Here is a 13,934-nt window from a genome sequence, read left to right as displayed (position 1 = left end):
TCTAAGAGATTTTTTCTGAAATGAGAATGAAAGCACTTTGGAAGCTTCTGAGTGTTTTTAGTATTAGCAATAAATTTTTAGATTTGCAAGAGAAGCTAGTTGGATAGAATGAATACATTTTCATCCCTGGCTGGGTTGAAACATGAAGTCCCCATTAGTGCAGTGTTTTTTCTTGATCAATCATGACAAAATTAATCCAATCTGGATGCTGAATCTAGATCTATAAATATATTTATTATAATATAACAAGAACTTAACAGTAAACATAAACTATATACAATACCATTACAGATAACCCTGTTTTTAATATTATTCACAGAAATAGCCAGTTTTGTTCCAGTGTGAGAAATGAAGAAGTAAGCTAAATTGGAAATGTCGAATGTGTTTCAGTCTTGTTGACAGGTAGCACCTCCTTTGGAGGTAGACACACACCAACACTAAAATTAGTCCTGCCCCAGGCAGTTAGAAACTTGTGCTCCAATCTTTAGGTTCACACTTGCACCCTGTTTGACATAAATACTTTAAATGACATACTGGTATATAATTTTGTTGTGCTTATTATTTTTCTTTTATTTAAAGAATAAATAAAACAACTGCATAACAAAGGCTGGAACCTCACTGTCAAAATGAGAAGCTTGAGTCATCCTATAGCTTGACTCAGCTGACTCGAGCACATTTTCTTTAAATACTGCAAGATACAAATGTCTTTATTTTTTTTAAATTTTATTTTATAAATGATTATTAATAAAATAAGATGATTAGCTAACCATCTGCATTGATTTCCCCAAAGCTGTAGGCAGACCTCCCTCCATATAAAAAGGCTACTGTATTTGGTATGAAATTCAACTAGATATTGAATGCAAGATCTCACCCACACCCTGTACAGGGCCCTCCTTCTTGTATTACTGGTATGGCATTTGGGATTTGAGTCTGCAAAGGCAAGCATGGCAACTTTTTTCCCTCTACTTGGAAGGAAACCAGACAATTCTTAGCTTGGGGTTACTTCCTACTGGTGAATTTTAAGATTCTTTTCCCTGCCCCCTCTATGTTACCCGGTCCATCTCCCATTTGTTTTCCTTTTATGTATAAATTTATAAAGAATTTCCACATCACAATGCTCTCTGGATAGACAATATTTTAATATATATAAAAATATAACCCCTGTGCTGTGCATATACTTACAACTCTACATAGTAATAATTTGAAGTCTCTTACACTGGGCTTAAGTCTATGCATTTTTCTACCATGGGCTTTAAACTCATGTTTTTAAAATCTGTAAATAAGAAGTATAAGGCTTCCACACCTAGGGAAGGAACTTGAAAAATAAAGTAAAATAAAAAACCCCAACTTCTCAGACTTTACATAAAAGATAGTGGCGTGTATCCCGACATAAGGGATTTTGGTTGAGAGCCAAAACCGAGTGCGCAGCCACAGGAGGCATCTTCTGTGTTTGATGGACACGTGGCCAACCCACACCAGGCTGTGTTTGACTGTGATTCTGGCCAGCAGTGAAGGGTGGGTTATCAGGAGATGCCTCTGGAATCCAAACCATTTCCATTTTGCACTGCGGGAATTGAGCACTGCCAAGTGCATCAGCAGAAACCCGGAGGAAAAGGTTTAGAACCCCCCCCCACCCCCACGGTGGGCACAGCCACATGTGCCCACACGAGAATCACCAGGAGCAGAAACTCATCCAGCCCAACAGACCTTTTGTTTTCATCATTTTACATGGAATTTATTACCAATGGCTATTCTTCTCCCCAGTCCTCACCTCACCCCACTTTTGGGCTCTTCTCTAGAGAACTGAAATACTTGTTTGATCTGATGGAAGACTGACATCAACATAAGCCATCTGTCACACAAGATTTCTCTCAGTCATTGGTATTGAAAAGCATGTATTAGAAACAAATGTAGGAATCAAAGTGGTAAGGACACTTTGACCTTTCAAATAGATTGATGCCTAAAGTGTAATAGTAAAACTAATCTGCATGGTTATTTCAAGAATCAAGCTTGAGCTCTAAAGTAAAATGCAGATTATTTTTTTCCTCTCTTCCCCAGCTTAAAAAATATGAGAAATTCTATTGCACCTGGGTTGACCAAAAGCCGATGTCCAGAACAAGTGCCACTATAACATCTAGTGACACCCTTGCATTTTTAAGTTACAATATCTTACATAGCACGGAGCTCTCTGCTCCTTGTTCACCAAAAGGTGAGGATGATTTTTCTACATTCAATGTAGACACTATTCAAGACTTTAGAGCAATATGTTCACTGGCTGGCTTTGCTGCTTTTGTTCCTTAAGTAATAGCATTCCTCTGGCCTGCTTTCAGCAGGTACAAACAGTTCTCCATCCAACTCCTGGGGAACATCAGCCGCTCTGAATGTACTTCTTGATTGCTACGCAGCCGTGTCGGAAAACAGGGCAGGGCATATTTGGTAGAAGTGTCCATGTGTTTGTTTTGGGGTCATAGGCTTCCATGTTTCCCAGGGCAGGTCCTTCACTGCTGACAATCCCACCAGTAGCATAGATTTTCCCATCCAGAACCACAGCACTGTGTTTTTCAAAAGAAAAAAAAAAAAAAGTTAGTTTGAGTTAGTTGTCTTACAGTGCAATTTTCTTTTTAGGCTTAAAATAAACCCATCTTTTATTACAGTGGGTAAACAATGATTACACCTTTGGTTCTTATCTGTATAAACCTGTGTGGGCATTTCTCTTCTCTCTCCCTTTCTCTCTCCAAAAGTAATCCTTTTTTGTTCCTGCCAGGTAGGTAACTGTTGTCTTTAATGTAAAAAACAGATAAAAGTCCAAGTAAGATGTTTCTCCAGCCCACACATGGTATCTGCAGCAAAAGCAGCAGGGTGGTGTGTCCCTGTAATACTTTGCATGTGCAAAACCAATCCAAGCAATTTGGGGTTTCCACCACCTCAGCTGGAATAAGCTCTTGCTTCAAGTTACTCCTTTAATTGTTCATGAATGCTACAAAATGGGGAATAGAAATCTTCAAAATATGTTCAGCCCCTTCCATGGTTGTGCCTTGGCATGGGGGCCTGGAAATCCTGCTTTGTCCTTGTGCACCCCAGAGCTGTCCATAGGAAAGCAGAGCTGGGGCACACAGATCTGATGGTCAGGGCTGTGCAGCTGAGGGAATGACAGGGCAGCTCTTTGTTGGCATCTAAAGAAGACAAAAAACCTCAGTGCTTTCCTAAAGTGAAAGTGTTTGACTTCAGATACCTCGTGTAATCAGGAATAATTAGGCTGGGCTAACCTGATGGTCCATAGGCTCTTGGTAAGAGGGAAGGTGCACAGGTGTGGAAGGTATTTGAAAGAAAAATTGCCCCTTGGTCTCATCCTTTCCTCTTCCTTCCACTTTATGCCTTGGCTCTTGAGCAATGGTGCACATAGCAGGACACTGATTAGGGCTGGAGAAGATGGGGTTGGGCTCCCATGTGTGCATTTGGAAATGGCAGAGTATGGCAGAGGCATCTGGGTGGGAAAAGCCAATGCAGGGCCTGCTGTGTGCTCCATGCTGCCATCCCACTGTTCTGGGGGGAACCCAAAATTGGAGTTGTCTGCTTTTCATCTGCCAAGAGGCCAAAATTTGCCTTCCAAGTTGATTTAAAGATGTTGTTAATCTGGACGGGATTGGCAATGGCTTTTCTGGTGCCTGGGTCCATTTGGAGAGCAGCTGATGAATGGTTGTGTTGGGAAGAAAAATGGAGACTTGGAGAGTATGTACCTGCCAAAGGATAGCAGGGAGAACAAGAGGGATGGGAAGACAAGAAATTAATTGCAACCAAGAAGGTGGCCTAGATCTAACAAGGTGGGAAAGTGTACTGATCCTCTAGGCTTGGTAAAAACAAAGTAATTCTGCCTGGCTAATTCTGAAGTAGGGAGAAGAGGAAAGATAAAAAGTGATAAAGGCAAAAGCCAGAGAGCGCTGGAAGACACAGGATGAACTCAGACTAAAATGGCACTGACAATGCCACGTGCTTCTGAAGAACACAAGACTCTGATGTCCTTGTGGAGAAGCAGAGCCTGAGGTTAAAAATAAACTCACAATGACAACAGTGAGGACTCAAATAAGCCTAGTCCCTGGGTACCGCCAGGAAATAGGAAATAATGAGAATCTTGTCAAAATAACTGTTAATCTGAAAGGAGGAGGAAGGAGAGAGAGACTTGAAACACTTGATTAGAGCCTATCCACAAATCAGCAGGGCTGGATGATGCATAGCCCAGGGTCCTGAGGGAGTTTGCTAATGAACTTACTGAACCATGGGTAATTATTTTTCAAACGTCAGGGAGAAATGGGGAAGAATAAGGACTTGGGTAAAGCAAGCGACATCCTGAAAGACGGCTTTGAAAGAGAAGGAGCCCACCTCTGAAGGAGCCAGAGCTGGTGGCAGAGAGGCACTGCCTGGCAGAACTCCTGCCAAGGCTCAGTCCCTGTGCCCTGGAGGAGGCAGAGGTAGCAGGTAGCCACCACAGAGCAGCTGAGCAGCCAAGGAAACCTTCCCAAAATCACCTTGGTCTGGGCTCCTCCCCAGCCCATGCTCTGGATTTGGGGTTACAGCGAGTGGGCAAGTGCTGCCCTCGTTCTCTGGAACCTGGGCTACAGCCCTGGAAAGAATTCCTGCCCAGTGCCTGAGACAAGCAGCTCAATCCTGTACCTTCCCATCATGGTGCTAATACAGTGTGGAAGAAATGGATGCTGACTTCCATCCTCTGGAAGACTATATGAATTTTAAATGGAGATTAGAGCAACTTCTGCTCCCTCCATATGCAACTCCTGTAGATAAGACTGGCATAATGCTTAGCTTGTGAGTCATGCCCGAGGTTAAGTAAAGCAGTGAGCTGCTCCTGCCATGAAGAAATAGGCAGTTCTGAGCACACAGTGAGTCCTCATATGTACAAGGAACTTTGGAGACATTCAGGCATCTCTGGGCTAAAGTGGCAGGTAGGTGCTTAAGGTAATTAGGAATTTAATCCTAAATTGCTGCTACTTTGTAGTATTAGGACAATCACTGCTAATTTCTGGGACCTTAGGGAACAGAAAACTCAAGTGGGTTCTAAAACATTGAGAAAAGTGAGTGGAAAGGACTATGCTCATTGCTCTTTCTTCTCTACTGTGACAATATTTCGTTCTTCTCCTCCCTTCCATCCCATCAGCTGTAAAAACATCGTTACCAAGGCTGACATACAAAGAAAGAAATAATTACAATAATTAGGATGTGAGTTTATTGCTTGGTGCCATTAATCCTGAGAGATAAAATGATTACAGGCTGTCAGAGCCTGGGAAGGAAGGAAAGAAGTAAGGAAGGAAGCTCTGTGCCAGATAGCCTTGCTGCAGGGACACAAAACTTAGTGGCTTTGGGGCAGTGACTTCCCTGGCTGTGGAGAAGCCAGACCTCCACCTCTCCAGCAGAATGCCTGGGGAGAAGGTAATGGGCATCCAAATTCAGATCACTTCAGCCACTCCTTCCAAAAAAATGAGTTTCAGCAAATTATTACCGTGCAGGCTAATGAATGACCCAGCTTTCTACTCTGCAGGTAATTACTGCTGTTCACTAGAGAGGCTTCTCCTGCCCTAGGACTGATTCTCCTGAGATGCCTGGGCATCCTTCATTTCCCAAGCAATGCCCAGTGTCAGAGGATCATGCTGCAACTGTCCCCTGACACTGCCATGGGTCATCTGATCCATCTGTTGACCTCCATGAAGCTCTGGATCACACTCCCAGGAAAATCCCAGTGAGGCTGAGGTGTGCCAAGGGCTGGTGGAGACGTGACTGTCCATGACTGGCTTGTGTAACCTAAACACCATTTACATCTCTTCCCTGCCTGTCCACCTTTCAGTCCTTGCCCAGGCTGAGCAAATGGCAGAGAAGGTCCCTCTCTGACAGCTGACTATTAAAGGACTTGATGGACAAAGTGAATCACTGAACCAAAAAAATCAAAGAACAGCCCAGGCAGGAAGGGACCTTGAAAGATCATCTGGTCCAACCTTCTGTGGGAAAGGGACACCAGGTGAGATTATCTTGCATCCTGTCCAATCACATCCTGAAAACCTTTGGTGATGGGGCTCCACCACATCCCTGGGGAGGTTGTTCTAGTGAATGACTGATCTCACTGTAAAAAATTCTTACGTCATGATGAAGCCTCTCTTTGTGCAGCTTGTACCTGTTGCCCCATTGTCTTCTCCTCATGGCTCCTTGTCAAGAGAGAGTGTCTGTCCTCCTTGTAGCTGTTCTTTTAGTGCTGGAATACTCTGTGAGGGTCCCCTGAGCTGTCTCTTCTCCAGGGAGAAAAGACCCAACTCTTTCTGTCTTCCTTCATCAGGCAGGCTCTCTGGCCCTTTGATCATCTTCACAACCCTCCTCTGGACCCTCTCCAGTCTATCTGTGTCTTTTTTGAATTGGGGGAACCAGAAGTGCTGCCTGACAAGAGCTGAATAGAGTGAGAAGATTAAAGTCTCCTGATGGGCAGTAAGATTTAGAAGCAGAGGATGTCACCGTCCTTTTTTTTCTCTGTGTGTTTGAGAGGTGAATGCCTGGGTGCTCTTGATCCAGCACTTTTCTCTCCAAATGACATGCTGGACATATCAAGCAGTGGGACTACAAGAAATGTTAATTTTATTACTGCTTTAAAATTTGCTGCTCAGTCCTAAAGATCACATCAGCCTCATCAGGAAATGTTAACAAATAATTTTTTAAAATTCTGTCTTGTAATTCTCAGGGTTGCAAAAGATTTGAAATGGCTGAATTAGTGTATTGTTTTGATTGCCTGAAGCTTAGTATCTTCTGAGGCCTCAAACAATGCTCTTCTCCCTCCTCATTCCTGGCTATGCATGCAGAAGCACACATTTACTTGGAGCAGTTCCATGAATGTTATTGAGCATTATCAGTTAGGTCAACACAGAATCTGCTTAAAAGAAGGGGAAATAAAAAAAAAATCCCTGCATTTATTAGTGCATGAATTTCTTTCCTGCCCTAAGATTTCAGGAGAGCTTTACTGGAGGTGGAACTGAATGATGCTGGTGGGATTCTTGGGGCTGTCCTGTGCAGGGACACGAGTTGGACTTGATGATCCTCATGCATCCCTTCCAACTCAAGATATTCTGTAATTCCAGGAAGCTCATCAACTGGATGGAGCTGGTGTTAGGAACAGGGAATCCTCCAGGGTGCCAGCCCTTGTGGGGTGTGGCTCTGGGCAGTGCCAGGCAGAGCTGCAAGTGCCCCTTAAAGTCCCTTAAACCAGGGACCTTTCTGAGACACCTGCATGGTGTTTTGTGGTGCTGGTGCAAAAGGCATTGCTGGCACTCTGTCCATGGGTGGTGGCAGTCAGGGAGCCAGTCAGGAGTGCTGTCCCCTGTTTGGTGGCAGTGCTGACAGCCCCTGGCACTGGCAGCCAGGTTGTGATGTCGCAGAAGGCTTGGGCTCGGGTGGCCGTGTCGCGCTGCCAGAAGTGTCATCTTTACAATGAGATGGATAAATGAGGGTCCAGATTAGTCATGGTCAATTAGGAGGATATCATGCCCCTTCCTGGAGCGGGATTAGTAGTGTGGGTGTTTTGGCCAAGCTCCAGTTATATTCTCCCCTACTCTGAGAGCACTTTCCCTTGCTAATGATCCAAAACCGTCACGTGGCATCGTTACTTGTTGCTGAAAACCAGCAGTGTTTTACTCCAAAGTCCACAGCACATCAGTAATGGCCTGAGTGCTCTGTCTGTATCAGTTATGCTTTAGTGCCCACCACAATCCTTCATGTCATCAGCTGCTACAGAAATTACTGCCAGTAGTCTGGTGCAGCAGTTCTCCCTGCTGTCTGTGGAGCACAGCCTCACACCTCTGTCTCCTTCCAGACAGGCTGGAAGGTTTTGGTTTTCCCTTTTGGACTACAAACACCTCCAGCTGCAAATGCTGCTGGCTGAATGCACCAACCTTCCTGCCTGTAGGTTCAGGAAGCCCATGGCCATTGAGGAAACCTGCTCCACGATAGTTGCACCTAGAAATTTCCATCCACACAAGCTGTGCTCCAATCCCTTCCAGTGCCTGGAGCTACCATAAGCTTTGCAAGGCAAAAAGGAGCCAGCCTGGGGGGACTGTAGCTGGTGCTGTAGGTCAGCAACGCCTGGCAGGTCAGTACAGGAGGCACCATGCTTTGCTGTTCAAAAACAAGGCCTTACTTGAGAAGAAAAGGTGGGCTGGCGTGTGGGGGGGTGTGTGTATGTGTAAAATAATCCCCAAACTGACCCTAGTTTTGTGCTGTTCAGCCTGAGTCAAAGTTTTATTGAAGATTTCCATTCAGCAGAACCATTTAATAAATCTTACTGGTTAGCAGTCAGAGGAGGAGGCAGAAAATGCTTTTCTGGTATCTGTTGGGAATTGCTGGTACTAAATTAGCTTCTCTGGAATTATTGCTGGCACCACCATGCTGCTGCTGTTGCCCCGTGGAGGCTCTCTGTAGCACAAGCCTGTTTGCACGCTGCCTGCATCCTAAGCAAGCAGAATATGGAATTTTTAATCATGCACAAGAATGCATTTGGTATTCTTTTCACTTGTGGAAAAATAAACTCTTGAAGGGCACTGCAGGAAGGGAGGACTCCTGCCTGCAAAGGGAGGCCTTGCCACGCTGAAGGGGAGGGATATCTGCAAGTCTGTTTGGAGGGAGGTGTCTGACAGAGTGAGGTGTCATCATCTCATCCTGACTTTTTATTCCTGTTGGCTGCTATCCCCCATCTCAAGGTCCTGCAAATAAACAGGGACTGCCAAACTGAGACAGGGTGTGTGGCAAAAAGCTTACACTTGACTGATGTTTGGGAAATGTCAAATATTTCCCTCACCTGTTGTGTGAAAGGTGTTCAACCTCTCAGTGAATTTTAAAATGCTTCAGGCCTATTATAGCTCTTTTCTCATTTAGCACCATCTTTCAAAGGGTTAATTCTACATCAGCATGAATTTCTTATTGACTTCCATCAGGCTGGGCTTAATCTGAAAATGATCCTCAATTTGCTCTTCTGTTGATTGTGAGCTGGAGATCCAAACCATTTATTTTTCATTTTTCATTAAAAGTAATTTAACTTGATATTAAAACCATTTGAACGGACCTTTAGATTTTCACAGGCAGGGAATGTCACACACATTTCTCTTCCCTCTGCTCAAGGCTATCATGCTCCCTCATCACTAACTTGTAGAAACAAAGCAGATAAAAATAAAAGTGATGCGGTCAAGATTTTTCCCAGCAAATTCAGTATTGAGTTATTCCTGGTGAGAGGAGATCAATAGCATGCAGTTAATTTTTAAGTTGTTTATGTTGCTGCTTTTAAACCATGTTTTTTGTGATCCATGCTAATGAGTGGAATGAGGAATTTATAGATTCACAGGCTAAGGTCAGAAGGGACCTCTGTGCTTAGTTAATCTGAGCTTGTGTATACACAGGCCATGGACATTTCCCCAGGCAGCATCTCTCCTGGAAACGTATCTAATCTCCTCTTAAAAACAGCGAGTGTTGGTGAGTTCACCCCCTCCCTTGCTGCTTCTCTGTTTAATTATCCTTGCTGTTGGAAAAGTGCTTCACTTCAAGGCCAAGATGTGTAACCTGACTTTCCAGCCCTTGTAACCTGCTACGCCTTTGTCAGCGAGACTGAAAGCGTCTCCATTTGCTCCCAGTGATCAAGTCACCTCTCAGCCTTTCTTTGATAAACTCCTTGAGTTTCATGTCAAAGGTTTGATTTGCAATCTGGGGTAGTTTTAGCAGCTTTCTCTTTGAACTTGTGCTGATATTTTCACATGTTGATGCAGGACCCAGGACCGCACTCGTCTCCCAGTGCTGTATGTGGCAGCGCTCGCTCTCCCCAGCTTCAGCTTGTTTTCATTTTGGTGTTTGGGCTGGTTTCATATCTCCAGTATGGCACTGACCTTTTATCCAGAGCACTGTGATGTGAGCTCGTGTTGTGCTGCTCTGAGTGATCTCCTTTATGTCCTCCTCTGAGAGCCTGGCTTTCTAAGGGAGCAGGGCTGCTGTGAGTGCGCTTCCTCCGTGTCTTACTTTGTATTTAAAATACCACTGCTGCCTTGAGACAGTTCAACTGATACATTCAGGGAACTGATAAAATAGCTCCTTCTGTAATATTTTGTACCCAGTAAGTGTTAAGCCCCCTGCAGCCTTTATCAGGAGAGATTTTCTATTACCTGGATTGTTGATAGATGTATTAAACAGCATTGAAAAAGAAGAAATGCTTGCTACCAGTGGCCTTGCTCAATGATATCTTCTCATTAACAACTACATTTTGAAATCTGTCAGTGAAGCAGATTTAATCTCTCTACCATGTGCCTTGTTAATTCCATATAATGCCAGCCAAATACCTTGGAGAAACTGCAGTATATTACAGCAGCACAGTTGTCTTTAGCAGCCAGGTCTGTTGTATTACAAAGCAAAACAGAGAACCAGGCTTCCCAACACCTTTGGTGGACTTGGCAGTGTCAGGTTTATGGCAGGATTTGGAGACCTTAGATGTCTTTTCAAACCTGAATGATGCTATGACAACAGGGTGGTTTAACAAGCCTCATTTTCCAGAGAAGTGCACTGATTGATCTTCATTATTTTATTAGCATCTAGTTATTTGCTGATGAAATCCCAAATTAACCACTCTGGTATTTTGCAGAGGACCAACATGAGGCTAAGTGAGACCACTTACCTTGATGCTGGTACTTTGCAAAATTAATTGCTGCACTGAAATTCTCCTTTTCACCTTTTCAAAATACGGAAACACTTTGGCAGTGCCCTGATCCATCCTCAACTTGAAAAGTTATTAAAAATCAACATTAGTGGTTCAATCAGCTTCTCAACAAAGTCTCTAAAGACACCTGTGTCTAAGACAGCTGGGTCGCTGGATCTGAGAATATAATTTCAGAGTTCCCATCTTTCCTTGCTGCCAACGGTGACTGCTTTTGGTCCCTCACAGCAGAACACAGAACCAAACCTCCTTGTTCCCTTCCAATTACAGATGACAAACACCCATCCAGTCGGTCTGTATTTTACTTTGCTACCTCATCAGTTTCATCAGCAGTGGTTTTAACTGATTCAAATTACAAATTTGATCCCCTAAGTTTTTAAGTGCCTTTCTTTTTACTTCCATTAGGCCTCAGCACTGGTTCCCTCAGCCTCTTGTAGCAGCAGCAGGTTTTTAACCTATTTGTTACTGCTGACCCCCCATCTTTGCTATTTCCATACACACTGATTTATTTAGATTTTGTCACAGGCTTTACATGTCTTCAGGATGAAATACTTTTCCTTGACTATTTCCCAGTGCATTCAAGAACCTTTGAAATGGTGCCTTTTTTTGCTTCCAATTATATGGGTTTTTTTTTTTTTTGGGTGACCATTCCATTATAAATGTAGGTTTCCTGTCCACTGTTGCTTTAGGCATTAGAAAAAAATGTCATAATGAAGTTGGAAGATACTTTTTTCTGGATGGGTGGCAAATTCTACTTAAACAAAGCCAGTTATTATGGTGCCTAAGCACTAGGGAATATTCAGGTCACCAGTTCACTTTCCTTGGTCATTCTGTTCTGCAGGCTGAAGAGCAAAACATCCCTTCATGTCAGAAACCCGGGCAAGTTTTCAGGTGAGGTGCTCAGCCAACGGCTGAAATCAGCCATGCAATTTCTCTTGTATATTTAACAGATTCTTGTTACTTTTTACAAACCCAAGATATTCAAAGAGTAGCTCAACCCTCTCTATGATGGATGGGAAGATGCAGGAAGTTATCAAATATCCAAATCCCTCATGTTTCATTTTACAGCTTAGGGCTCTAATCCTGAGTGGTATTGTACCCATTATTTCTGGTTTTCAGGAGAAAAATATTATATGCTGCCTGAGCAATGCACTCCTCCTCCTGGTTTGCCTCCTGCTAGAGTGGAGGGACTAGGAGGATGTGTCCTTAGAGCAGGGGAACAGGGCAGCAGCCACTGCAATGGAGCTGGCTCAGGACAGAGCTGGTGCTCTGACCCCTCTGCTTACAGCAGTATCTGCTCCAAAAAGAAAAAGCAGCCAAGAGAGGGCACCTCTTAAATTAATAAAAGGAAGGGGGGAAAAAGGTGAAAATGAGAAAACAAACCAGCAGAAAGAGAAAAACTGAACATGATTTCGTAAAAGACATTTTCTCATGTGCATTGAAGTGAAAGGCTAAATCCAAGTTAAAACATGGAGGTGTTTTCCAACAGTAGGATGGGGGCCAGGGACACCCTTGGAGCAAGGTGCAATTGGCTGAATATTTGGAAGATATGGGTCTGCTGTGGGCCCTGCTGCTGCCCCATTACTGCTCTTGCTCCCACCCCAGCCAGTGTTTTGTTGGGACAGTGCCTGACATATCCCCTCCACCCTGCCAGGCTCAGTGCCTCAGGGTCCTGCTGCATCAGACATGGATAACAAACCCTCACCTGGTGCCTGTGGCAGTGTCTAGAGACCAGCTGTGGCTTTTCCAGGGAAACCAGCAGCTCAGCCCATCCCCAGCATGGGAATCTGCTCTGTGGAGAGCTGGCTGTGCACAGCCCAAAACAAGCCCGTCTTTCAGTAGCAGCCATGTAAAACTATTTAAAAGGCCTTTAAGTGCTGCCAGTATCTGTAATGGCTGCCAAGTTTTATTTTTGTCAGACAATTTTGTGAAATTTGTTCAACTTGTGGCCATGATCAGGGAAGTGAGCCCGAAAAGCAATCACAAGCACCTAATAAATAATAGTAATTAATATTGGTGTGTGGTGCTTATTCAGTTTTCTTTTTCTTTCAGGGATCTTTTAGCTGGTTAGCAAAAACGTTCCACATTATGGTGGTCTCTCCTACAGAGGGTATTCATCATCCTCCAGTTGCACATGGCAAACTGAGAACAGCATTCCTGTAGCCACTGGAGGAGCTCAACACACACCCCTCCCCATGATCCATCATGCCTGAATGTGAGGAGACACGTGAACCATTACAGACTGCTGAATGTACATTTTGGGAAATGCTGTGTGCCTGAACACGTACAGAAAAGAGATGAGGAAAATCCCCAAATGGTTCACACCTCCCTTCCCCTCTCCCCTTCACTTGTAGTAGCTTATTTATCAACAGAAAATGTTAAGGCACCAGTAATTCCATTTTAATGTTTTTTCTCACCTGCAGAACTGCCTGGAGTGGTTCATGTTGGGACCTGCTTTAATATTGCCTTTCTCTGGGTCATAGATGGTGGTTGCTCGTGCATAAGCTCCTCCAAGAATAAAGATGAACCCATTGAGAGTGACTGCAGGAGCATATTTGTTATCTGTCAATGGAAAGCAACACTGAGATCAGTTTTAGGCTCAGGTTTGGAGACTGTTTTTTTATTTATACATTCCCCTTATTTATAGATAAGTCACGTTTCTCTAAACCTCCAAGGCTAGGGAAAGAAAAATGAGGAAACCTTTCCTGGATTTGTTCTCCTCTCTCCAAGTTCTCAAAGGCACTTTTAAAGTTCATCACTTCTTCATTCCCAAGTATGTGCCTCCCTCTAAACTGGTAAAGAACAATTATCTTCTCCTGAAGCCTAATGGAGTCACCATGAAAGTTTCACACTTACAAATGAAATTAAGATGTCAAATTGTTTCAGAATTTTGAATTGCTGCAAATTTTAGCTCAGCTGCTTCCCATGCCTGTGCAGCAGCTAAGTATAGCAGAAACCCACAGCACAGAGACCTCATTAATAATTTCCAATAGTTGATACTCTTTTATATTGTGCTTTTGCTTGTGGGAAGGTCACCCACGCATTTCCAGAAGATTTTCTGAGACCTGATTTCTTTTTCACCTTTATCTGTCTCATAAATTCACCTGCATTTTTATTTCCAGATGTGTGTGTATCTCCAAGCAGTCCTGTAATTTAGCAACAAACTGTGTGAGGTTGGGGGTTTGAAATTAAGCAAATCTCTCAT

The 13,934-nt window shown here is 43.7% G+C and overlaps 1 protein-coding gene across 1 annotated transcript in view; it reads right to left on the bottom strand.

Moving 5' to 3' along the window:
- Positions 1-255: 255 nt before the first annotated feature.
- Positions 256-13,934, bottom strand: part of KLHL29 (kelch like family member 29) — a 389,156-nt gene continuing 375,477 nt past the window's right edge. The window contains exons 13-14 of the mRNA XM_083857762.1: positions 13,147-13,291; positions 256-2,552 (exon numbers count right to left, since the gene is read on the bottom strand). Of these exons, the coding sequence (XP_083713888.1) occupies positions 2,369-2,552; positions 13,147-13,291 (329 nt within the window). The 3' untranslated portion in view covers positions 256-2,368. The remainder of the gene's footprint in view (positions 2,553-13,146; positions 13,292-13,934) is intronic.

Source organism: Zosterops lateralis (genome assembly GCF_965231275.1).
Source record: "Zosterops lateralis genome assembly, chromosome: 3".
Lineage (NCBI taxonomy): Eukaryota > Metazoa > Chordata > Aves > Passeriformes > Zosteropidae > Zosterops > Zosterops lateralis.
Note: the sequence above shows the minus strand (reverse complement) of the source record. Positions and strands in the feature narration are given on the sequence as shown.